General features: G+C 44.2%; 1 protein-coding gene across 10 annotated transcripts in view; it reads left to right on the top strand.

The window, feature by feature from the left end:
* HERC1 (HECT and RLD domain containing E3 ubiquitin protein ligase family member 1) overlaps positions 1-24,765 on the top strand; it is a 3,379,312-nt gene that overhangs the window by 2,963,117 nt on the left and 391,430 nt on the right. For all 10 annotated transcript variants that reach the window (XM_069624399.1, XM_069624403.1, XM_069624396.1 and 7 more), the window contains exon 65: positions 1,877-2,058. In XM_069624399.1, the coding sequence (XP_069480500.1) occupies positions 1,877-2,058 (182 nt within the window). The remainder of the gene's footprint in view (positions 1-1,876; positions 2,059-24,765) is intronic.

Here is a 24,765-nt window from a genome sequence, read left to right as displayed (position 1 = left end):
CCAGAGGTCAGGACTTTTAACCTTCACGCTTGGTATCTGAAAGGTTGAGATACAAGGATTGGGACCGCCCGGATGACGTGATGGTGGTGGTGCTTTCGGCCAGATGGCCAGCAACAAAGTCCCTGTACCATTGCCGTAAGTTCTGCGACTGGTGCAGGGGACAGAATGTTGATCCTTTCCAATGTTCCATTCCTATGGTTTTGTCTTTTCAGCTTTCTTTAGCCCACAAGGGCCTTCAAGTGGGTACCATTAAGGGTTGCCTGGCGGCGCTGTCCATGTTTAATCGCTCGTCTGAAGAGTGTTCTTACTTTAAGATACCTTTGATTTAGCAGTTTCTAAAAGGGCTGAGTGATGTGTTTCTGCCGTCCCCTTTCCAGGTGCCTGTTTGGGATTTGAATTTGGTTTTGAAGTTTGTGATGGGTGCTCCGTTTGAGCCCTGGCACTCTTGTCCTTTGAGACTGTTGTCTTTCAAGACAGTGTTTTTAGTTGCGTTTACTTCCGCTCGCAGAGTGAGTGAGTTGCAGGCTCTTTCGGCCAAGCCACCCTTTATTGTTTTCTATAAGGACAGGGTTGTCCTTCGGGTGCGGCCTTCTTTTCTGCCGAAGGTCATGTCTGATTTTCATTTAAGCCAGAAGGTAGTTCTTCTGGCGTTTTATCCTCCTCCGCATCCTGGCAAGGATGAGGAGAGGCTCCATAGATTGGATCCTAGGAGAGCTCTGACCTTTTACATTTCAAGGATGTCCCGGGTCAGAGTGGACAATCAGCTCTTTTTATCGGTTATGCTGGACACCGGTTGGGCCAGGCTGTTACCAAACAGACCTTGTCCAGGTGGATTATCCTCACTATTACTGAGTGTTAACGTTTGGCGGATAAGGACCCTCCGGTAGGATTACGTGATCATTCTACCAGGGGCGTGGCTACCTCCACTGCCGTTCAGCGGGGTGTTCCTATTCGGAATATTTGTGAAGCGGCCACATGGGCTTTGTTCAATACTTTTGTCAAGCATTACGCCCTGGATTAAATCCACTGGCAGGATTTGGCCTTTGGTAAGGCGGTTCTTTATTCCGCCATTTGATTGGGTATTCTAAATTTTGTTCCCACCTTCATAGTCTGGTACTGCTTTGGGAGTCTGTCATAGATATGGAATACGTCGGAGTACACAATTCCCTCGAAGAACAAGTTACTTACCATATCTGATAACGTTCTTTCGATGGGATTTTCCTCTGACGTATTCCACATCACCCTCCCATCCTGCCCCTCTGGAGAATTTCCTATGCGATTGCAGCTTACGTTTCCGCAAGGCTATCTGCAGTCAGGCTGGCAGGAGATTGGTGCCACACGTTCTGGGGAAAAAACTACAACTGAGGCTACGGGCGTCCTATATATAACATCCGGTGACGTCGACCCTCGATGGAGGCCCTCGAGGGACATGGGATCGACATCGACGCAGGACACCCTCTGCCGAAGATTTTCCGAAGCAGCACAGCTGTGGACATTACTGTCATAGATATGGAATAAGTCGGAGGAACATCCCATCGAAAGAACGTTACCAGATATGGTAAGTAACTTGTTCCTCTTGCTTGCAAATTTCAACTATCACTTCCGATATCCCCTTTCCTGCTTTATGCTCAATTTGCATACATACTGTCTGCACCATTAACTTGCCATTTGCTTCGATATTTATCAGTCATCTTCCAGTTTCCCCACTATTGCAATTGTCATAATTCTGATCATGCAGAGATGCTGAAATGTTTATTCTTTGGTCTTTTGATAATAACCATACGAGATATGTCTTATATTCCATCCTTTGTTTACATTTGTTTATTGAACTCTCCAATGTACTAATGGACAGTGAATTTGTTCTTAACTACATTAGGTTTTGTTGTGACACAGCTGGTGACATCCTGTGGATCTGATGGCCATTCTATGGCCTTAACAGAAAGTGGTGAGGTTTTCAGCTGGGGAGATGGAGATTATGGTAAACTTGGCCATGGAAACAGTGACCGACAAAGAAGACCCCGACAAATAGAAGCATTGCAAGGAGAGGAAGTCGTGCAGGTATATCATCAGATAATTGATTCCTTTTTAAACGTGTCTCTTGAACTATGATTGCACAAAAAATGACCAGCCTGATACAGTACCTGATGGGTGCACTGGAATGTGTTATCAAAAATAGATAACCTATTCTGATTCACAAACACAAAAATCTTGAGAGTTTGGAATATTTTCAACAAGAAAGGATACAAAATCTTTTTCTCCAAATGGAATGGCAAGTACGCATTATTTTATCAAACGGATATATTAAACTGGTGACAAAAATGTATGTATGCGGCCACTGGGTCTGAACGCCTCGGAGCTTGTGGGGGGGGGGTCCAATTGTCATAGCTTACTTTGCTTTTTCCACATTTGCTTGGTTTTTCGTCTCATATTTGTTCTAGGGGAGAAATTCCCATCCCTCCACTTATGCCCTTGGGAACCATGATTTTCTTACTTCAACAGTGTTTGTATTCTGAGGTTGCGCCAGGAACAATAACCACATTTTGACTTGCTTCTAATCCAAATGTAGTTTATTCAGCTGGGATTTTAACTGATTGAATCAATTCATAAATCATATTAAAAAAGTGTCCTTTACAGTTGACATGTGTTTCGGCCAGCAGGCCTTTCTCAAAACAGAGTTGAATGAGTTATATTTCTGCTCAAATTGTCATCTATTTGATTGTTAATAGACATGTATATAAAACAAATGTACTGACAGAAAATTGGGGTTGGTAGTAGGTAGGATTGGTAAGGAAAGACAAAAGGTTTGATACCATATTAATTAGAGCGTGGATCCTGGCATAGAGGCAATCGTACCGAGGAACAAGAGGCTAAATGATACAAGCACACTGAGCATTGTATGAAAAAAAGGAAAAAAGGAAAAATAAGAAGAGAAAACCATAAATAAAATATATATAGGAATCAGAAAGTGAGCTAACTATCTATACTCCCAACAAGAAAAAATAATTTTAGCATCTCTCCTGATGAACCACGGTAACAAATTGTGGGGAAACACGTGTTGAGGGAATTAAATCGGAGAGAAATTAATTCAAAAGCATGGAATGAAAGTAATAATCTAAACCCGGAGTTGTATGAAAGTCAATACAATTGAGATAAAATTGACATTTATGTGAGAGAAATAAATTTGCAAACAAGGAATGAAAATTGAATATCGAAACCCAGAGTTGCATGAAAGTTAATGCAATTGAGAAAATTCATAGCTTGAATTGCATGAAAGTTAATGCAATTGAGAAAGAAATTGTCAATTGTGCAATGAAAATGTGAGCAAGAACACACTAAAGAATAAATTAACTTCATGAAAAATTTATAATTTTGTGTCTACATTGTTTATACCAGAAGCGCAACCCACTCGAGTGCCTTTCCAAGAGTAAACATATTAATAATACATTTACATAATAAGTAATTGAGTGATCAGATTATGATCTCTATGTTCATTAGATATATCACTTATTTGGCACAATGTAATTCCCGCTTTTTACTTAATTCCTGCATTAAATATGTTAGTTGCTCAATAAACCATGGTCATATAAAGTTTCACTTAATTCCTACATTAAATATATTATTTTATCAATAAATCATATTCATATAATACTTGCATTCTATAGTCGACGTGCTAGGATACCTGAGTTTATTTATTTTAATCACTGACCACCGGGATAGTTCCCATCTATGAAAAAATCATAATTATACCACAAAGTAGGTAACTTATCTCTTGCATAATTTTTTTAGACTCAATAGCAAAACATATAGATTAATCAAATGTAGCACAAAACGTTTTGTGTAAATGCCATTCAATTAAATATTTGTTCTTGGGGTCAGTTCCTCCTCTCATATCCCTTATTTATCTCACAGAAATAGAATGCATATAAAAAAATCCCCATATAAAGCTAAAGCGGCGGCCTATGTCTTACATTACAGTGGCGGCTTGTATTATTTTCCATCACATATGGTTAGTTAAGCATTCTAGTTGGGTATAAGCAGCTTACCACCATGTTTAATCGTAATAGCGGGCTGCATCTGTAAAATCCAGCACGGCTGCCATTTTGGAAGTTCTTTTTAAGCTTCCGGTCCGTGTCATGTGACCCGCGGCAAAACGTCCAACTTTTGCGGCTCTAAATTTTCAAAATAAAGCACTTTTAAAACACTCCAATGCCCAAAAATGAGCCGACTTGTGTTTATTCATAATGCATTATAAATTTGGCCATTTTGTCAATATTTTGTTTTTAGTCTAATTTAATATTGCATTTAACTATCGAGACAATACTTTCTTTATTCTTTCCATACAGGTCCTAGCAAGCATATAGTTCCTGTTACAGGTATTACACTATCCTTTCCAGCATTTTCCTTTTGAGACTGTGTTAATTACCCATGTTCATCTAGTTGTTGTTGGAGGGGTGTGGAAGCAGTGTCCTAAAGTAAATCTGATTACACCCCTTTTTTATGTTGGTTATTTGGACATATGGGGGGGTCATTACGACCCTGGGGCTAAGGGATTACCGGTACCGGTAATCCCTTAGCGCCCAATTCCCATAACAGCGGCTGGAACCAGCCGTTATTGCAGGGACCCACAAAGAGGGACCATGGCGATAATTACGGTACCGCAATTTGCGGTACCATAATTACCGCCTTTCCCCATTCCCATTATGCCCTATGGAGCAAAAATGGGAATGGGGAAGGGCCATGGTGAAATGGGGAAGTACCGCCCCGCCAACCTTGGAATGGGGTGATACTTCCCCATTTCACCATGGCGGACTCGTTACAATACCGGCAGCAACCATGGTGCTAATAGCGCCATGGTTTAGCGCCAGTGTTTTAATGAGGGCCATGGACTGTCTGTTCAGGGTTAAATAGTCACCCATACATATCTTTGTTTGTTCAAATCATAACAAGTAAACCCTCTTATGGAGTTACTTGTGAAAACAAATTGTATAAAGTACATATTTAGTACTAAAATTGTTATTCTTTATTATTGTAACCTTTTTACCCAAATTTGCTCTCAATATGTTTAACTGTGTGGAGGACCCTATAGAAAAGAACCCATTTCATGATCCATATTCAGATCAAATTCTGTTGTATTCTGTTGTACGCATCTTACATATAATGCGTGCTTCTGTTTGCCTTAAGAGGCGTTTCTGCAACACCCCCTTTTTTGCCTAGTGTTATTCTCTTAAAACCAATAAATCTCAAGTCTTGTTTGTTACCATTTGGTGTATTATTTGCCAATGTTCGGTCAAAGGGAGTTTAGAGTCTTAGCTACCGATAGATGAGATGTTCCCTGATTCTAATTCTTAATTCTCAAATGGTGCTCCCAATATACACTTTATTACATATACATATCAATGCATACATTACATATTTGGATTTACAGTTCGTGCAATCTTTGATTTGTAGTCTTTTTCTACATGAATCCAGGAATATTTCTGTATTGGCGTGTGCATATTTGCACATCGTGCCCACCACATTTAGAAAAGCCTGTGCCCCACAATTTTAACCATTTTAGTACTCGTTGAGTTCTTGCACTTGGTAAGTGTTATGGACTTAATTTATTTGTAATGTTTCCGCTCTTGTGAAGATTACCGCTGGTTTCTCTTATAGATGTTCAAGTTCTTTGTCCAATAGTATGTGCCAATGTCTCCTCAAAATTTCTTATTCTATAGATATTTTCACAATATTGTTTGACAAACTTGATCTTGAAAGACTCTACGTTAGACTCTATTGTCTTTTTTTTTAATTATTATTTAATGTTGTTTTGATCGAGATTAATCCGATCTTTCAGCATGTGTACAAAAAATAAATAAAAAAATCCTGATAAAATGATGTTACAGCACGTACAATAATTACAAAATTTACATTTTGATTACATTCATTGCATTTGGACTAATAATGACAGTATATTAACTCATATTAGATCAAGATTAAACAGCCTTGTTATCCGGGCCAAAATTATCATAATTACCACTAGGTTTAATCTTCAGTTGATTTAGATATTTTACAACAACATATCTTAAGCGTTTAGAGTTGCCCATGAACATTCTTGACCATAATTCATCCAAATATAATGCATGATTGGTGTCAAACAAATGCTTAAAATAAAAAATTTGTAAAGATAACAAAGCTTCACACTCAACCAGTAAGTGTTTCAAGGTTTCACCCATTTTCTTGCAAAATCGACATTCAAGGTTATCCTCAGAGATTCTTCCCCATTTGGCCAATATTTCTTTTGTTGGCCAGATGTTCAGCCTGAATCTCAGAAAATCTGAACATTGGGGCGGATTGGGAGATTGGGTTAGATATTTTCAACCTGGCCAAAAACTTTGAGAGCAAATGGATTTTCTTTAAATTTTTGTATTGCCAGACATGCCATCCTTGTTTTAATCAAATCAAACCTCCAAAGTTTAGTTTTAGCTTTATCTGGATTTGCTCTTAATAGCTCTTGAGTTATATTAGCACTTGTCAAAATTTTGCAAGCAAAAGTATGCCAACTCTTGGCAAATAAATCATTAGATGTTAACAGGTAATTGGACAGCATCAAGAGCAAACCATTGTTGTTTTCCTTCATGATACATTTTCTAAACAATTGGCAGAATTTCCACTTATAGATTGCGTAAACGGATATGAGTCCCAGTTCATGTCTGATTACACATATTGATTCAGACATAGGTAAGACCAGCGACTTCTTCCAATAAAGGCTTTCAAATTTCGACCAATATGAGTAGGTTTGACACTTTTTTGTCTCAGAATCATAAAGTGTGGTAGGTATGTATTTTTGTTTAAAGTATACAACCAAGGGACTAATAGAAAATGTACAGTATTTCTTGCGAATGAGACTCATTTGAGACAGGGCCGTTTTCTGTTTTAACTGAAGGTGCTCATCATATGGTCTGTCAGAGAAGTGATCATTGACACAGATAGATGTAACTATGAACTACCTGTAGAGCAACTTTTTGTAAGCTCCATTGATAGCTTTTTTGTCTTTTTTTTGCCCCAAATTGCATGACTTGCATCTTTTTAAGATTAATACTAATACAATTTTTAGCAGCATAGGCATCCAGAACATTCAACATATTACGCAGACCGACAGGTGTTTGGGATGTAAGAACCATATTGTCAGCGTAGAGAAGCCAGTTGATACTTGAACCTTGGAGCTTCACAGGATCTTTTGTTAAAGCATATAATTCCTGGGAATCCCTCTTGCTTTTGTCTGTGCTTGAGCATTGTTTTGGTTTGAGTAGCCCCTTTCCCAAAACTGACTTTCCAACAATGTACACTCCTCTTCAAAAATATTTGAATGTTCACAGTTCCGACAAGCCCTTATGAATTCCCCTACTGAAATATTTCTAATTACTGAATTTCTTACAGCTAGTCATGTGATCACCATTTCTCGCCCCTCGTGCACTCTGTCTTGATTGTTTGGTGCCAAAGCCTGGTTGTGAGCTATGCTCGCTGTGCATCATCTAGTTAGTCTGTTTGCTAGGTGACAGACTGTGTTGCTGGGAGGACATTGTTCACAGTCGTTTTCCACCAAACATTAAGGACTTTGGTCACCCAAAGAAGGCACTTCAGCAAGTATTTCCTCTTTTTTTTCTACACCCCATCCTGGCAACATGTTCCTGCATGACGTCAGCTCTGGTATAGACATACATAGTTCTATGTTTTTAGGTTCCCCAGTTACCAGACCACAGTTTTAAGATCCCTGTCCGGTGCTAATACCAGCACTCATGCCGAGGGTTCAGCTGGGCCTGCCGCTGAAGTTTCACTTGAGGTTCTGGAACATCTGGTTTAGATCCAACAGGGTTCCCTTTGATCATCCTGAGACGTCTGCAGGAAGCGCAATGTCTTCTACTTCTGTGTTAGTCTAAGCAAGTTCCAGATCTCCCTTTTATGCTGTCGCCAGAATTGTGTGGAAAATCGGTGATAGGGTTGAACAGCAGGAGACCTCCCAGGACATTATTTTATATGGGCTGCTCTAAACCATTGATTAAGCCTGGACGAACTTGGAAAAAGACCAGTGGGCACCTTGAATCTTTTTGGTAAATGTTGTCCACTGACAGACTTTTTCAATGCGATGGGGGAACTTTAAAATAGTAACCTGGAACGTTAGAGGCCTCAAATGTTACATTAAACGTAATAGGATTGTGACTTACCTAAGGTGTCAGAAACTTGACTTTGCACTCTTGCAAGAAACACACCTCACAAAAGAGAAACAGAAGGCTCTTGCTAAAAAATGGAGAAGCACGGCGCTGGGCTCGTCATATTCTGCTTATGCTAGAGGCGTAATAATATGGGGGGCACAGTTGGTTCGTTTGAGAGTGCTTGACACGTTCCAGGATAAAGAGGGAAGGATGTTTGTATTGCGGGCAGGGTCGAGCACAGGGAATTTTGTATTAGAAATACATACGCACCAAACCAAGAGACTGTGGCATATTTTTGCACGTTTTACCGCTAATATGTCACACAGAGATTGCACATTGATATGGGGAGGGGATTTTAATTGTACGCTTAACCCTACACTATATCTGATAACAAATGTACGCACCCCAGCCCCTGTGCCAAAGCCCTGTTCACATTATTGCAAGCATTTAAACTCTCAGATATATGGTGGACTCTGCACCCGCATGCTTTCGGATATTCGCATTATACCAATCCACAAGCCCTGTTCACAAGATTAGATTATATTTTCACAGGAGAGGACACCCTGGGTGAATTCAATAGGATGGAATATAAAGCATGGGTATTGTCAGATCATGACCGTGGTCACAAACCTCTACCTTTGGTCTATTGTTTGCTTTCCAACCCATGGCTGTTCTGCGCCTGGCAAGCATATAGGCCAAATTCTTGAGTTTACTCACGTGTTTCCGTTTGCACGGTCTAGAAAAACCCCCTACCATGCATGCCCACACAGATTCCACATCTAGCGTGATCCTTTTCTCGGTTCAGCGGTGGGCTACTTCTCCCCAGAATTTCCCAATTTCCGGTCATGCCCAGAACATGTGTATCATCCCTGCGTTCACTTCCCCACATGTGAGACATGTTTGGACTTCTGCGTTCTTGAATCGAGCGATCCTCTGGGGGGGGTCATGTATGCTCTGTGAGTAACATATAGCTGGATCTGTTGCAGCCTTGTATTCCTGGACACCTTTTTGTGGTAACTCTGAACCCTCACCCACAACCCGTCATTCATGGGTTCCCCGGCTTCCTCTTCCCAGTCCCATCTCAGCTGGGTCACCTCCTTTCCCACCCTGGACATCAGCAGTTCGTAGATTTGCGAGACCTCTTCCCCCCCACCCCCCCTCTGAGATATCATAAATTGTTTCTATGGCCGTGTCGGGTTGGTCTTCCAGCGCTATTTCGGACCATGTCTTTCACCTGCCGTACCAGTCTGGTGTAAGTAATATACTGCCCTGAGTGTAGACCTGTTTCTTCTACCAGTATGTTCAATTCCATTACCTTCCCATCTTGCCATACATCTCCCAGCGTTGCAATGCCCACCAGTTCCCAGTGCTTACTAATTGTTTTCCTCAGTTGCTCGTCTACTCCGGTCAATGCCATTGCGGCACTTGCGGAGAACATGGGGTCGGGTTCACCATGACCTGGCAAGCCTTACGCCACCTCTTCCATCCCAGGTCTAACATCCTCGTAGACCATTTTAGCTCTGGTTTTGGCAGCGATAGCATTCCTTCAAAAAGAACGGAACACATTCAGACCTCAAAAATCTGTACTCCAATGTTGAGTCTTCCGTTAACCACTTAGCCACATATTGTTGTTGACTGGCCAAATAATAGACCTCAAAGGGGGGCAATTTTATGCCCCCGTTATCATACATATTCTGCAGTTTCCACTGGGCTATTCTATTCCGGGTATTGTGCCATATGAACCCTCTACATATACTTTGAAGTTTAACAAAGAATCTCTTGTGTATCATATTTGGTATAGCCCCAAAAAAGTGTAACAACCTCGGCAATACCACCATCTTCAACAATGCCACCCTCCCTACCATGGCCAAAGGGAGCTTAGCCCAGAATCTCATACTATTCTGTGTTTGCCACAGCCTTCTCTGTGTTACGTTTGTATTCATCCTCTACCGTATGATAGATATTAATCCCTAGGTATCTAAAGGTTCTGGTCTCCCAATGTATTTGTAATACTAGTAGATTTTCTCGCGGAATCCCCTTATATCTCCCCAGGGGGAATATGCATGATTTTTTTAGGATTAACTGTAATGCCAGAGAGCAGCGCAAATCGCTCCATAACTTCTAGGATATATTGCAGGTTTTCCTCAGGATACTTCAAGTATAATGGCATATCATCAGCATACATTGACATTAAATGTGGCCCTCCTTTCGTGTAGATCCCCACCTCCTCATATTGTTGCTTCAGATATGTCGCTCAAGGTTCCAGTGCTAGGATAAACAGCATCGGGGACCAAGGGCATCCCTGTCTGGTGCCCCTACTAAATTGACACCTCTCTGAGATGATCGCTCCCATCTTGACTCTATCTAGTGGCTTACTGTACAGAAGTTTCACCCACTTCAGTTACCCAGGTCCAATTCCATATTCTTTTAGGGCTGCCATCCTCCAAGGCCATTTGACAGAGTCGAAGGCCTTCACCGCGTCTAATGAAATAATTGCAACTTCGTCCAAGTCCCTTTCTATTTGCTCTATGACATGGTGGAACCTCCTGAGATTGTCAGATATGCTTCTGAGCGGAACATATCCGGTCTGGTCAGGATGTATGAGTTTGTAAATAACTTGTCTCAGTCTATTTGCCAGCACAGCCGTGAGTATCTTGCTGTCTTGGTTCAGCATGAATAGTGGTCTATACGACCCGCAGTCCGTGCTCGGCTTGTCAGGTTTGAGAAGCGGAATAATAATTGCCCCTCTCAGGGATTCCGGCAGTATCCCTATTTGTAACGGTTCATTCAACGTTGCCAGTAACGGGGGGAGCACTTCCGTCTTATATGTTTTGTAGAACTCGCTGGGGAGTCCGTCCGCTCCCGGGGCTTTGCTAGTAGGTGATAGCTTAATCACTTCTTCTAGTTCTTCCACCGTGATGGGGGTCTCTAGATTCTCCCTCTCTTCGGTTCCCAATTTAGGCAAGCCCATATCCTCCAGTGTTTCGACCATCTCACTCCATTCACCCCCTTCTACGTCTCCATACAGTTGCTGGTAGAACTCAAGGAACCCGCCGTTCACGCCCTCTTGGGTGTCAAGTATTTGACCATTCTCCACCTTTATTGCCCTGATCGTTGGTCTGGGTGTCTATTTTTTTATACAACCATGCTAGCAACCTCCCCGGCTTGTCCGCACCAGCATGCTGCCACTCTATGTATTTCTTGTAATTCAAGTTGCATAATCTCTCCCAGTGCCTTCCACACTCCTGCTGCAATTGACTTATGGTTTCGGATTCCTCAAGGGAGCACTCCTCCTACACGCATAATTGCCTCAAGTTCTGCCTCTGCCTTTTGTAGCTCCTGCGTTATACCGCCTTGCAGACCCTTGGATTTAGATATAGCTGCTCCCCTCACCACCACCTTAAATGCCTCGCATAGAGTGCCAGCCGAATCTACGCTTCCAGTATTATTTTCGAAATATTCTACAATTCTTCAAGTCTAAACACTGTGTCTTTCAATGCTTCAGCTCTGAGCCTCCACGTTGGGATCCTAGCTCTAGGAGGCAAGTATTGCCCTGTTAAGATCAGTGGAGAATGGTCTGGGAGGACCCTCGCTTTGTATTCCGACCGCATTAGTTCCCTGTCAGCTCTGGAGTTGCAAACATATAGTCTAGCCTTGTATACAAGTTTTGTGGGGCCGAGTAATGGGAATACTGTCTTTCATGTGGGTGGTGCAGTTTCCATACATCCTCCATATGAAATTCTCCCAATAGGGTCCTCAAGGTCTTGGCTGCCGCGGAAGGCCTATCTAGCTTTCTGTCTGATCTGTACACCCAGGATCCAGCGTGCAATTAAAATCTCCTTCCCATATAACTGCACCCCCGATGTATGGGCTAACTTTGCTATATAAGGTCTTGAAATAGGCCACAGTATCTTGGTTCGAGGCATATGTTTTAATGATACACAACTCTCTATTTTCTATCAATCCCCGTATTGCCACCATCCTCCCGTCAGACTCCACAGTGGACTGTAAAAACTGAAAGGGAACATGTGGTGCTATCCAAGTAATTACCCCTCTGGCGTATGCTGAATGCGTTGCCCCTGTGGTGGTCCCCTTTCATTTCTTCCTTATCACCTCCTGTTTTTCTCTCGTAAGGCGAGTTTCTTGTAATAGGGCGATGCCTATTCTCTGCCTCCTTAGGTACATCATGATCTTATTCCTCTTCAGGTAACTATTGAGCCCCCTGACATTCCAGGTTGCTATCTTAAGGTCTCCCGCTTCATGCGAAGTAGAGCATGGGTGTAAACTTGTTCCCTAACTAATTCCTCAAACTCCCCATCTCCCTTCCTTTCCTCACTCTTGCCCGACGCCCCCTTCCCCAACTGATACCCTCACCAATCCTCCCGCAACTTTCCCAACTCCCCTCCCCTCCCAACTGTGCCCAGCTCCATCCCTGGATCTCAGGATATACCGCATCTAGCCCTTTCCTGGTGTAGCCGCTACTCGGAGCCCAGCAGGATACCACCGTACTACCAGTATCTCCACTAAACTATGGAGGGTGATAGTGTGTCCCTTAGCGCTGATTATACTATGCTGCATGTGTGTCTCCTGCATTAAGCTAACAGTCTGCCGCTTAAATTACATCTTTATTCGTAGCTTCTCTCCCGGCACTATTTTAAACTTATGCTATAGTCAAGTCCCAAAGTCTATTTCTCATACAAGATAACAGCACAGGAAAGTACAATTTCACTTACCCGTTCCACTCTCCGTCTGGCCATCTGCTCCCGTTGGACAGTTCTGTGCGTCCAGCCACTCTGTTGCATCCTCCGGAGTCTAAAAAAAAGGGGGCCTTATTCTTATGAAACACCTTAAGTTTCACTGGGTACATCAACATGTATCTGTAGCCTGCTTCACGCAGTGTCCTCTTGATCGCCCCATAGTTCAATCGCCGTCGCTGTACCAGAAAAGTAGAATCCGGGTATGCCGTGGTGGTTGCTGACGCTCTGTTTATTTCCCCCCCCCCCCCCTTACGAAAGTGCTCCAGGATCTTCTCTCTGTCCTTGTAATTTAATATCTTAGCAATGACCGGATTCTGGTAGAAGGTTCAGACGAATACGAGGGTAATGTTTGCTTTCAAGACGGACCGACCCCTAGGGGAAAGCCTTTTGGGTTTGGCACAACAGGATAATGAACTATGGCCGAATCATAAGAAGAAGTAATTTTGTATTCTCCGGTTGGCAGCCTTGTTGGTAATAGCGCAGAAATTGAAATCTACTCACCTTCCGCACATAAAAGACTGGTATCATAAACTTTGGAATTTTGTAGCTCTGGAGTGGGTCACTTATACGATTCAAGGGAAATAAGTCAAATTTTCAATGGATTGGGCACCGATTTTTAATTTCCTCCATGGGGATTATATGGAACAACACTGCCCGCAGAACTTCCGAATATTGAATATACTCTGACTTAGCGATAGTCTGTCAACCAGTGTACAGGGAGGCAGTTGGGAGGATGGGGGTAGGGGAAGTTGGGAGGGAAGTAGGGGGGATAATGTTGTTTTATTTTGATTTATGTATACTCGAAACCCTCCTCCCCCAAAAAATATATTTAAAAAAGCAAGCCCCAGTGGAATTTCTTATCTTTTTTGTACCAAATGTTAGTACCCATCAAGAATTCCCTTTGTATTGATTTAAAGACTGCATTGAATCTAAATGGGGATGCTTTTATTATTTCTGAGTTTTCTAACTTCTGCTCCACCCTGCTTGAAAGAGCTGGGCTACCCAGAAAAGATTTAATTGAGAATCCTGGGCGCGTGAAGAGGATCCTTTATCAAAATGAATGAACTGCCACCATGAAATGCATGGCTAAGACTCCATCAAAAACCTGGTCTTATGAAAGAGCAGGCACTCTGGCTCCGTACCTTGCAAGCTATCCTGATAAAAGTGTTTGGCAGAGTTTTTTTAAAGATTTAAATGGATCCTGATCCTAAAGAAGGAAGTCCAAGCAATATATGGCCTACTTCTATCGGCTCAGGCTAACTGCAGATTCTGCAAGGATAGTGTTCAGCAGGAGACATTTAAACGTCTATTAATCTCATGTCCGGCAGTACAAGAGATGTGATTGATGCACCTTAAAATATTTGCTACTTCCTTTCTTATTGATGAGGTTCAGGTGGTGTGGGGTCCATGCCTGGCTGGAAGGACCACCTCCTCTGTTCTAGCAGTAACCGGCTTTTTTAAATCATTACAGTTTGAGTCCACAGAAGGGGATAAGGCAGTAGAGGTTATTGAAATACTGGAATAATGTGCATTACATTAGTTTTACATTTAGGTAGTGTACACATAGAGACTGTAATAGGAGTAAAGAGATGGTTAATTAAATTGTATGAAATGCATGTATTTGTCCTATGCCTGAATTTTAGGGAAATGTTTATTTATTCACCATGGATATGAAATGATTAATGAAATTGCATATGCACTTTATATTGATGCCTGCTTACAATTTAGGGAAATGTTCACTTATATGATGTTGTTTTAGTGGTATTAAGGACATGTGCAGGTTCATATTAATCTATTATGTATTTTTTTAATCTCATGTCTCTTTTTGAAATGTTTTCATTTTTTAATTTTGTTTGATGAAATACTGTTCTAATGTTATAACATATGTTAAGGTATTTTTAATAACTGTATAACATACATACAAACAATTGGAAAGCTTTAAGACTGAGGCTTTCCAATATCAACCAAGTGGAGAGAAAGCCAGAACAAAGAAAGGCCTGTGGCAAAAAGGGGAAGTTGGCTGCCTGACAACTTCTCTCCGGTGAACGAGGAGAGCATACTCATGTACCCAGGAATCGCATTGCTGGGTCTTGAAGATAGCCCAACGTTACTCCTTTCATAAAAGAATAGATCACTACTGGGGGGGAAAGCTGTGGATATTTTGAGAGATCAGAGTGGGGCAAAGTGTGAGATAAACACTGAGCCTATTGAGAACCAAACCATTAAGGGGCAATACTGGTTTTTGGACTCTTTCCCCAACAAACTAAAGCCTTCTCTGAGGGGGCTTGGAGATCCTGAAGCATTAGCTTTCCATCAGAGAATCCCAAAGGAGATCAGGACAGAACAATGCAAAAGCGTGCCAAAGGAGTGAAATCGACTAACCGACAAGTACCTTCGGCAGAGAGGAATAGAATACTCATCTGTCCATCAACCCAGCAGTTGGGCAGAGAGATAACCCAAATATAAATTACCCATGGGGAGTAAGGGGTAGAAAACCTGAGCACGCTCCTTTCAAGCGGAGTACATGAAGTCACTACCATTGTCCTTTTGTACTAGGAGAACTGCTTATTACATTTGTTGTAGATTAGGGATATATTTTATGATAGCTTTTGGTAATGTTCTGTTGGCCAAAGGATTGTGGCTTTGTGTTTTAGAATAGAGTTAGCCAGGATGCTAAGAGACTTCATAAGCCTAGGTTGGAAGTTTTTGTTGACCAGCCTTGGATCAAACTATGGTGTCCAGGTGGACAGACTTGCTAAGACTAGGTTTTAATATGTGTGTTACAAGCAAGAAGATCATCTTCAGGGTGAGGGCAACAGTAACTAAACACTTTAAAAAAAAAATGTTTATGGTTAGGGTTGAAAAATAAACTTTTCAACACTATTTCTATGGTATCCTTGCATTTGCACTTGTTCTCAAGTCATGCCTTATTTATTTATTTTTTTAGACATCACCGTAAGCACTTTAGGCATTTTTCAAAGAATCTGACACTGTTTATACTTAATTCTTAAATCTGATAACTCTGATTCCACTCACGAGTATGACTTCTCAGCATTCTACACTGCCATCCACTAAGGTTTTTGGGCACTCTCAGAGTGTATGCATTCACTAAAGTTCTCAGGCTCTCTCACATGGTGCATCAACCAAATAAAGTTCTTGGGCTCTCTGACGGAGCACAGTCAGAGCCAGCCACTAAAGCTTTTTTTTTGTTGTTGTTGTAAACATTTGCATTAATTTTCAGCAAAATAAAATAACATAGACTTTGTGCATAACTTCCAATGAAACATCATGCTATGTCTGTTCAAACCTCTCCACCACCCTCCTCCCCCAGCCTATTCTACTTGCCATGTCTTACAATGGTGTGTAAAATTAATTGAACTTTCACATATCTCTATTCCACAGGATGTGATGGTACCTGCACCTGAGTCTGGGTATCAGCATATGCAGGGGATGTCAGTTCTTGTAACATGTGTCTCCAGGACAGGAAATCCATATTTTGCCCCTCTTGGCCTCGACGGGATGCTTCCTGCTACACTGCAGTTTCTGCCAATGACCATTTCTGGAGGTCATTCAACCATACCTCTACCGCGGGCCATTCCTTGCTTTTCACCCCATCGTTATTCTATGCTTCGCCAAGATGTATGCCAGGTCTTTCAATTTACTCATGTGTCTCGCATGTTTGGTCTCAGAACAATTCCTAGCAAGCACGTCTTGGGGGTGATCGAATCTGGCAGCAAGCCAACCTTGGTCAAGGCATGGGCCACTCCCTCCCAATATCGGCGCATTCCCGTGCAGGCCCAAAACATATGTATCATGTCTACATTGACCAGGTCACATTTCGGGCAGGCTTGCTCTCTTGCATTACAAAATGTTGGGATTTTCTGCGGATTTAAACATGCTCTATGAGTAACATATAATTGGATCAGGTGTAGTTTCGCATTTCTCGACACTTTCTTGTGATACCCCATGGTCCTGCTCCAAGCTGCGTCCGACAACTGCTCTTTCACATCTGCCTCCCAGCTCTGCCTAATTTGTATAAGATTGTTATCGGGCCTCAACGTCAGTACCTCATATAATCGTGATACTGCACGTTCTCCTTCGGAAATGTCATAGAATGTTTCTAACGTTACATCTACTACCAATATTCTCTCTGGTCCTGGCCTCTTTGCTTTTATTCTATGGAGAAGTGAGGCGTGGGTTATGTGCTGCCCCTTCCCGTACGCCGGACTCCGAATCGACCTCATTAAAGATCATCGGTCATCCCTCTCACAATATGTCGCCACCCCCCTAGGCTCACAGTACTTCCTAACATTCAGCCTAAGTTGCACGTCTTCACTCTTTAGAGGCACCAATGGGATCTGGGGTGAGTAGGGAGTTTCTTTGCCCAGAAAGCGGCAGGCCCTTTGCCACATCAGAGGGGGGTTGGGGTCATGTGGAATCATGGTCCACACCGGTTACCAGACATTTGGTCGAAAAAAATTGGTCGACCAGACAAATGGTCGAACCAATTTGGTCGAAAACCAAATGGTCGAATTTTTTTTTTTTTATTTGAACCCTTTTTTTTTTTTTTTTTGGGGGGGTCCCCCCCAACCCCCTTTTTTTCTCTAAAAACCCCTTTTTTTACAAAACGAAAACCCGAAAAAAAAATATATAAATAAAAAAATAAATTCGCCCATTTGGTTTTCGACCAAATTGCGTCGCCCAAATTGCAGTCGACCAGTTTGTAGTCGACCAAATGACTGGACACCGTCCACACCATCTCTTTAAAAAAGAATGGGGTGCATGCTGGTTGCAGTAACTCAGTGTCTTGGGTCTGTTCGTCTAACAGCCAGTACATGTAAACTGCAATTGGCACACTACAAAATACCTCTATAAATCTGGAACTTTTATCCCTCCCTGTTCGTATGGTCTTTGTAATTACTCTAGCGACATTCTACATCTATCTCAAGTTATGCCAAAGGAAGCTCCAGCAGGTTGCGGTCAGTGTCCTAAAGAAGGCTCTGGGTATATTAGATGGAACGTTTGTGAAGTAATGCAGCAGCCTCGGATGCACAACCAATTTCAGCAGAGCAGCCCTACCCATTAGTGAAAGCAGCTGCTTGGCCCAGAATTTCAAGGAGTGCTCCATTTTATTTACCGCCTTTGACGTGTTCTGCGCTTGTTCTACTTTAGGGTTGTGGAAGAGGTCTACCCCCAGATATATAAAGGTGTCTTTTTCCAATTTAATCTGTAATTCTGTTAACGCACTCTGGGGTCTACTCCTCTACCGTGCGAGGCCGAATAAACATGACTTCTGTGCATTTATTGTAATACCAGACAGGTCTGCATAGCGCTCAAACACATCTAATATGTATTTTAGGTTAGTCACTGGTTGTTGTAGGTAAAGATGCATATCATCCGCATATAGAGAGACCAGGTGTGTGCCACCCTGTCTACTGATGCCTGTCTTGCGTTATTCGTTCCGTAAGTATACCACCAGCAGCTCTAAGGCCTGTATAAATAACAGAGGACCAAGGACAGCCTTTCATATCCCTTTGCTTAACCTCCATTGCTCAGATATCGTGGGGCCTGTTTTGACTCTCGCTACTGGTTTACTGTACAGTAGCTTAACCGATTTAATACATGGGGCCCATGCCGAAAGCTTGCAACACTGCTAGTAGCCATGGCCATCTGACCGAGTCAAATGCCTTGACTGAATCCAGCGAGGCCACTGCCATATGCTGGGTGCTGTCTTGGGTCTGGTCGATGACATGGTGCAATCGTTGCAGATTACAAGTTATATTCCTATTTGGGACATAACCAGACTGATCTGGGTGTATGAGTTTATCAATTACATGTTTCAACCTATTAGCCATCAGAGCTGTCAGCATTTTCCCGTCTTGATTGAGTAGCAAGAGTGGTCTGTAAGAGCTACATTCAGTGTCCGGTTTGGTAGGCTTCAGTAATGACTCTCTCAAAGTCAGTGATGGCAGAATGCCTTTTTTCTAATGATTAATTCAGCATAGCCAACAATGAGGGAGTAATCTCTGCCACAAATTCTTTGTAGAACTCACTTGGTAGTCTGTCCGCCCGCCCCTGGAGCTTTACCCGACGGCAACCCTCTTATAGTGTATTCCAGCTCCTCTTTGGTTATGGGGGCTTCGAACTTGTCGACCACCTCTGCATCTAGCTTCGGAAGATCTATCAGCGCCAAAGCTTCCTCTATATGACTCATGGGTATCTGACGTCTCTTCGTATAATTCCTTATAAAAATCATAAAAACGTCAGTTTATATCCTGTTGTGTCTCACAGGTCTCCCCATTCCTAGCTGGGATTACTCGAATCATGCTCTGCTCCGTTTCACTTTTGTACAACCAGGCTAGCAAACATCCCGGTTTGTCTCCTTTGGCGTGGTGACGTTCCACATATTTCCTGTAACTCAACTTACCGAATCTATCCCAGTGTGCTAAACATTCGTGCTCTAGGGGAACAGCCTCTTGGGCGCTCTCGCTGGGAGGATCACTCTGACCGTTTATGGCTTCTAATTTTGTTTACGCCTCGCTTAAGTCGTTCCCTATTGCGGCCTGAACACCATTCGCCTTGGCGATTGCAGCCCCTCCGATCGACAACTTGAAGGCTTCCGGGGGGCTGGAGGGGCTTAAGAGTCATAAATAGGACGTGATTCCGAGAGCTCCGGCTGATCCTCCATGATCCTGAATGAATGCCGCAATCAAGAGAAGACCCAGCGTATAATATTGGAAGAGCGTGCAGGCGAAGTAACAAGGAACAATGCTTATAATGGCACATTGACTTAAGTCGCGGCCAGAGAGAAGTGAGCCAGTGAAAAAACAGAGCGTTCATCAGAAACAAAGACAAGATGGCGGCCGGAACGCAACAAAGGAATCGTTAGAGGATCAGTGAAAACGAAGGATGCCACGAACGTGCGGAGGGAAGGCTCAACAAGCTGGAAAGCGTGGCTGCATGGCGACGGATGACAGATATGCAGTTGCGCTGAGATAATGGGCACCAGAGCCCGCGGTGACACTGGAGAGCGGATGGGGTGTTTCGCGTAAGGAGAATAGACCCCGACGAGCAGGAGCTGCGGGTGCTCGAGCCTGAAGCTGCAGGAGGCCGGGACCGATGCAAAACGGCATGAAGTAACAGACGAGGAAGTTCAGCAGCAAGCGGTGATGCAGAGCCTAATGCACACAGTTGTAGCAAGATTCGCGGCCACAGAGTATCCAATACACACAAGGTTCATTGCAACAAAAGCAGGCTTGGAGACCGCAGACGCGGAGCACACGGAATTGAGTTTACACACTTCCTCAGGAAACCATAAGCTCAGTGAAGATACTGTAAGGGCAAGACGGAGGTCAGCACACGCGGATCACAGGCCGAGTAGTCCGAAAGGAAGATTGATTAATCCGGAGGAAAAGAAACGAGTACACACATTCCCACGAGATACCAAAGGAAAGCAACAAAGCAGGACATTTCCACGGAGGTGAGAGGGATAAGAAGAGGCAGAAACACAGAGCAACGGCTGCTCTCTGAGGAAGTGTAGATGCCGTAATTTAGGTGTGCTGCCCGGCGGCACCCAGGCAGGTAGCACTGACCGGCCTGGGTGGAGTCCGAGTGGTGAAGCGTCTTGCCGGAGCTGAAGAGACAGTCCTGCGCTCTCAGTCTGAAGGGACCCGGGCAGACAAAAGGACCCAGAAGTCAAAACCGAGTTCTTTAACACGCTGGAGGCATCGCAAGCACACAACACTGCCACGGATTGGTGCAATAGGCTGAAGGCCAAGGCCAAGCAGACAACATAGCATCATTCGGAGGGCTAGCCCAATAGCAGCTTAGAGGTAGAATTCTGCTAGCAAACGGGGACAGCGGGTGCCGAGACTGCAACATTTTTGCGCTTTGGCTACAATCCTAAGGAGACGCAGGGGAGCCCAACCCATGCAAAGGTTGAGTGCCTACAAGAGCTAACCAAGTGCAAGTGTGCATGGCTACAGGGCCACGTAGAAGGCAGTGCAACCTAAGTGCTCCTGCAAATCCAGCCCCTATCGGGACGATAAACAACACATGACACTGGCAAACAAGTCTTATAAAAGTTACCCACAAAGGTGCGCCCACATCAGAGATGCAGTGGTGATATGCCTGTGGATACCTGCAGCACGACAAACGGGAAGTGGGCTTAGGTAGTTGGGAGAGTCCAGACTGCGGATAGAATGAAGACGGCGCTGTGAAGACAAAGAAGTGGTAAGGCAAGATCGTGTGGCTGTTTGCAGAGTCGACCCGCAATCGTAAGCAAGGCTACCACCCGCAGCAGCAAAGGCGAACCCCCACACCAGCAAGTCACTGGATGAAAATAACAGGGAGCGCTACATGAGACTGGTCGGACAGGCATAGAGTTCTGAGTGAGGCAGTGCTGGTTAAGAGGAAGAAAGACGCCCAGATATTGTGCATCACGCAGACAGTGGCCCTCCGGTGGACAAGATAGCAGACCAAGGCCAGGCGCCGAGAGGTACTAACATATGCAGAATTGGCCCACCCCAAGTAAAGAGACTGCCCCTGGGTCCAATATGGGCTCCAAACTGCCAAAAGTGAAGGGGAAGCAGCCAACGATAGAGGAATACACTAAATCGCCACAAACATCAGAGGTTGGCAAGTCCAAAGGACAAAACACGCAGAGCGAAGTGGCCCTGACAAGAAACGATCAGCAGCTACTTGAGGCAATGGCGGACCTGAAGGCATCATGGGAAGCTAAGCCTGGTGCTGCGATGGCTGCGCTACAGACCTCATTGGAGTTCAAGATAGACGCAGTAAAGCTGGACGTCAATCTGCTACGACAGGATGTGAGGACACTGGCGGAACGCACATGAGGTTTAGAGATGGAGATGAAGACAAATACGGCCACCTGTGCGGAGAACGCCACAGAAGTGCATACATTGCATCAGCAAGTGCGGAATATAGAAGACAGGGCCTAAAAAGCGGAAGGGCGTGCACGGAGAAACAACATACGAATTGTTGGGCTCCCGGAAGGGGAAGAAGGATCAGACCCAACCAACTATATCGAGACCATGCTACTGCAGGAAATTGATGGTGGGGCCCTCACCCAGGGATTTGCAGTGGAGAGTGCGCACAGTGCCTTGATTAGGAAGCCGCCACCAGGCCCCCCAGGTCAGAGTATATTCAATATTCGGAAGTTCTGCGGGCAGTGTTGTTCCATATAATCCCCATGGAGGAAATTAAAAATCGGTGCCCAATCCATTGAAAATTTGACTTATTTCCCTTGAATCGTATAAGTGACCCACTCCAGAGCTACAAAATTCCAAAGTTTATGATACCAGTCTTTTATGTGCGGAAGGTGAGTAGATTTCAATTTCTGCGCTATTACCAACAAGGCTGCCAACCGGAGAATACAAAATTACTTCTTCTTATGATTCGGCCATAGTTCATTATCCTGTTGTGCCAAACCCAAAAGGCTTTCCCCTAGGGGTCGGTCCGTCTTGAAAGCAAACATTACCCTCGTATTCGTCTGAACCTTCTACCAGAATCGAGACAGCTTAGGACAAGCCCACCAAACACGTAGCCAATCGCATCTCTCCACGCAGCCCCTCCAGCAAGAATCCGAAACCAGTGAAGCAATTTTGTGTAACCTTTCGGGGGTATAGTGCCACTGATAAATTCCCTGATCTGTATGGACCTAGTCATTCTCGGGATGTCTGACCATAAGTGGGACCATGATTTTTCTGTAGGCATAAACCCCAGGGTCTTCGCCCAGGCCAATTGAAATGCAGGGGGTCTGAGTGTTGGGTCATCAGTTAAAAGTCATATAATTTAGAGATCATGTGTGTGTGTCTCAGAGCTGCTAACTTATTTGGTGGGGCCATCAACCAATGGCGAACTTGAAAGTATTGGACGCGGTGACTCTCCTGGAGGGCCAATTCCTATTTACATAAAGCAAAGGACTTAATATCTTGCCCCAAAAACATATCACAGAACTGTATACATCCCTCCCTTTTCCAATCCGGGAAGGAGCTACTTGATACTCTTGGGGTAAACTGTGGCTTCGCGAATAATGGGGTTAAGGGGGAGGGAAATGAATTGAAGTGGTGCTGGAGGATGGCCTGATCCCATATGTCCTCCACTAAACCAGTGATCTCGCTGTAATGCATATTCCGAGGTTTGTCTGATCTAGGCAGCCCTCCTTTCTCTCCCATTGTAGGTCCCACAATAGCCCTTTCCATCTGTCCCTATCTTTTGTTTGTACCTTCCGTAAACCATTCCTTTATCACTTACAACTGTGCTGCTCGATAATAATCCCTAAAATTAGGGAGGCCCACTCCACCTGTTTGGGGGCGCATTAGTGTTTTCTTTTTTTTAATAACTCTGTTTATTGAATTTTAACAACATAACATAGAGAAACGTACACGCATAAGACATGAATCAGCGGTATACACATTGAAGGCAATTATCCAAAGCAACAGGGCCCGTAGGGCCGAGGACCGTAAGACATCAATAGGACAAGGCAGGCAAACAATGCTAGCAGCGTTACCGGTGTACCCCCACCCGTGGGGCTCATTGAGCGTCCAGCCATTTACCCCATATTTTTTCGAATTTGCGGGGACAGCCCCTTGCATTATAGATCCGGCGCTCCGAGGTTGCGCACCTGTCCAACTCATTAGTCCAACGGTTCAGGCTCAGTGGTTCGGCAGATCCCCAATTGGCCGCAATAAGTCTTTTGCCTGCCCCCAATGCTATTGCCAAAAACATTTTCTCATATTTGGACAGGTCTACTTCACCCCCAATGCCCAGGAGTATTATCTTGGGGTCCCTAGGGATTGGTGTCGCCAGAGCGGCTGAGATTGTGTTGACACAGCCCACCCAGAAGGCCTGTATCGCCTGACAGTCCCATATCATATGGTAGAAGGTGGCTGGTTCAGTTCTGCATCGGACACATGTCCCGTCTTCTATTCCACCCCATCTGGCCATCGCAGTGCGTGAGTGGTATGAACGATGGAGAATTCTCAATTGTATTGGTCTGAGCTTGGATTCTATTACAATTTCTCTGGGGGACATTAACGCCTCCGCCCAATCTTCAGGTTCCAGGGGGCCCAGGTCCCTTTCCCACTTTGCCTTTAGTCCGTCGAGTTGTGTAGCCCCGAATGAGTTAAGGGCCTGATAGAGAGTGGAAGTGACCCTAGAGGAAATGCGCTGTGGAAGGATATTGGTCTCGATGGGAGAGCAGGGAGGTGCGACCGTAGTGTCGGGGAATTGGGTGCGGATGGCGTGGGATAGTTGCGCATGCCGAAACCGGTCCATGGGTGCCAGGTCGAATTGTTCGCGCATGGTCTCAAAGCTCAGGAGGCGACCCTCTTGTATTACGTGTGCTAATGTGTGTATTCCTTTTGCCAACCAGTGACCGAAGGAGCCCATTTTACTAGTTCCGGGAGGAGCGCATTGAGCCGATTGGGTTGCGACAGTGTTGGCTGCTCTTCCATGCCGATTAGTTTGTGTGCGGCCCGCCATGCGCGCCGGATGTGGTGGGTCATTTTGGGCAGCACCGGGAGTTGATCGTGGGTGGCGTAGAGGGTTTGGAGCGGTGTTAGCGGGGACATGATCTCCAGCTCTATACGGGTGTGCGGGAGTGTGGGATCTGCGTGGATCCAGTCATTCACCACCCCTATCTGTGTGGCCAGGTAATAGGTGCGTATGCAGGGTAAACCGATGCCACCCTCCCACACCGATCTCTGGAGCGTATCAAGGGCAATCCTGGATTGTTTCCCGCCCCATAGTAGTGTGTCAGGGTCTTGTCAATGAGTGCTTATGTTTCTCGGGGGATG

This window comes from Ambystoma mexicanum, chromosome 11, assembly GCF_040938575.1.
Source record: "Ambystoma mexicanum isolate Mex_15411 chromosome 11, UKY_AmexF1_1, whole genome shotgun sequence".
Taxonomy (NCBI): Eukaryota; Metazoa; Chordata; class Amphibia; order Caudata; family Ambystomatidae; genus Ambystoma; species Ambystoma mexicanum.
This window is presented reverse-complemented; position numbering and strand designations above follow the sequence as displayed.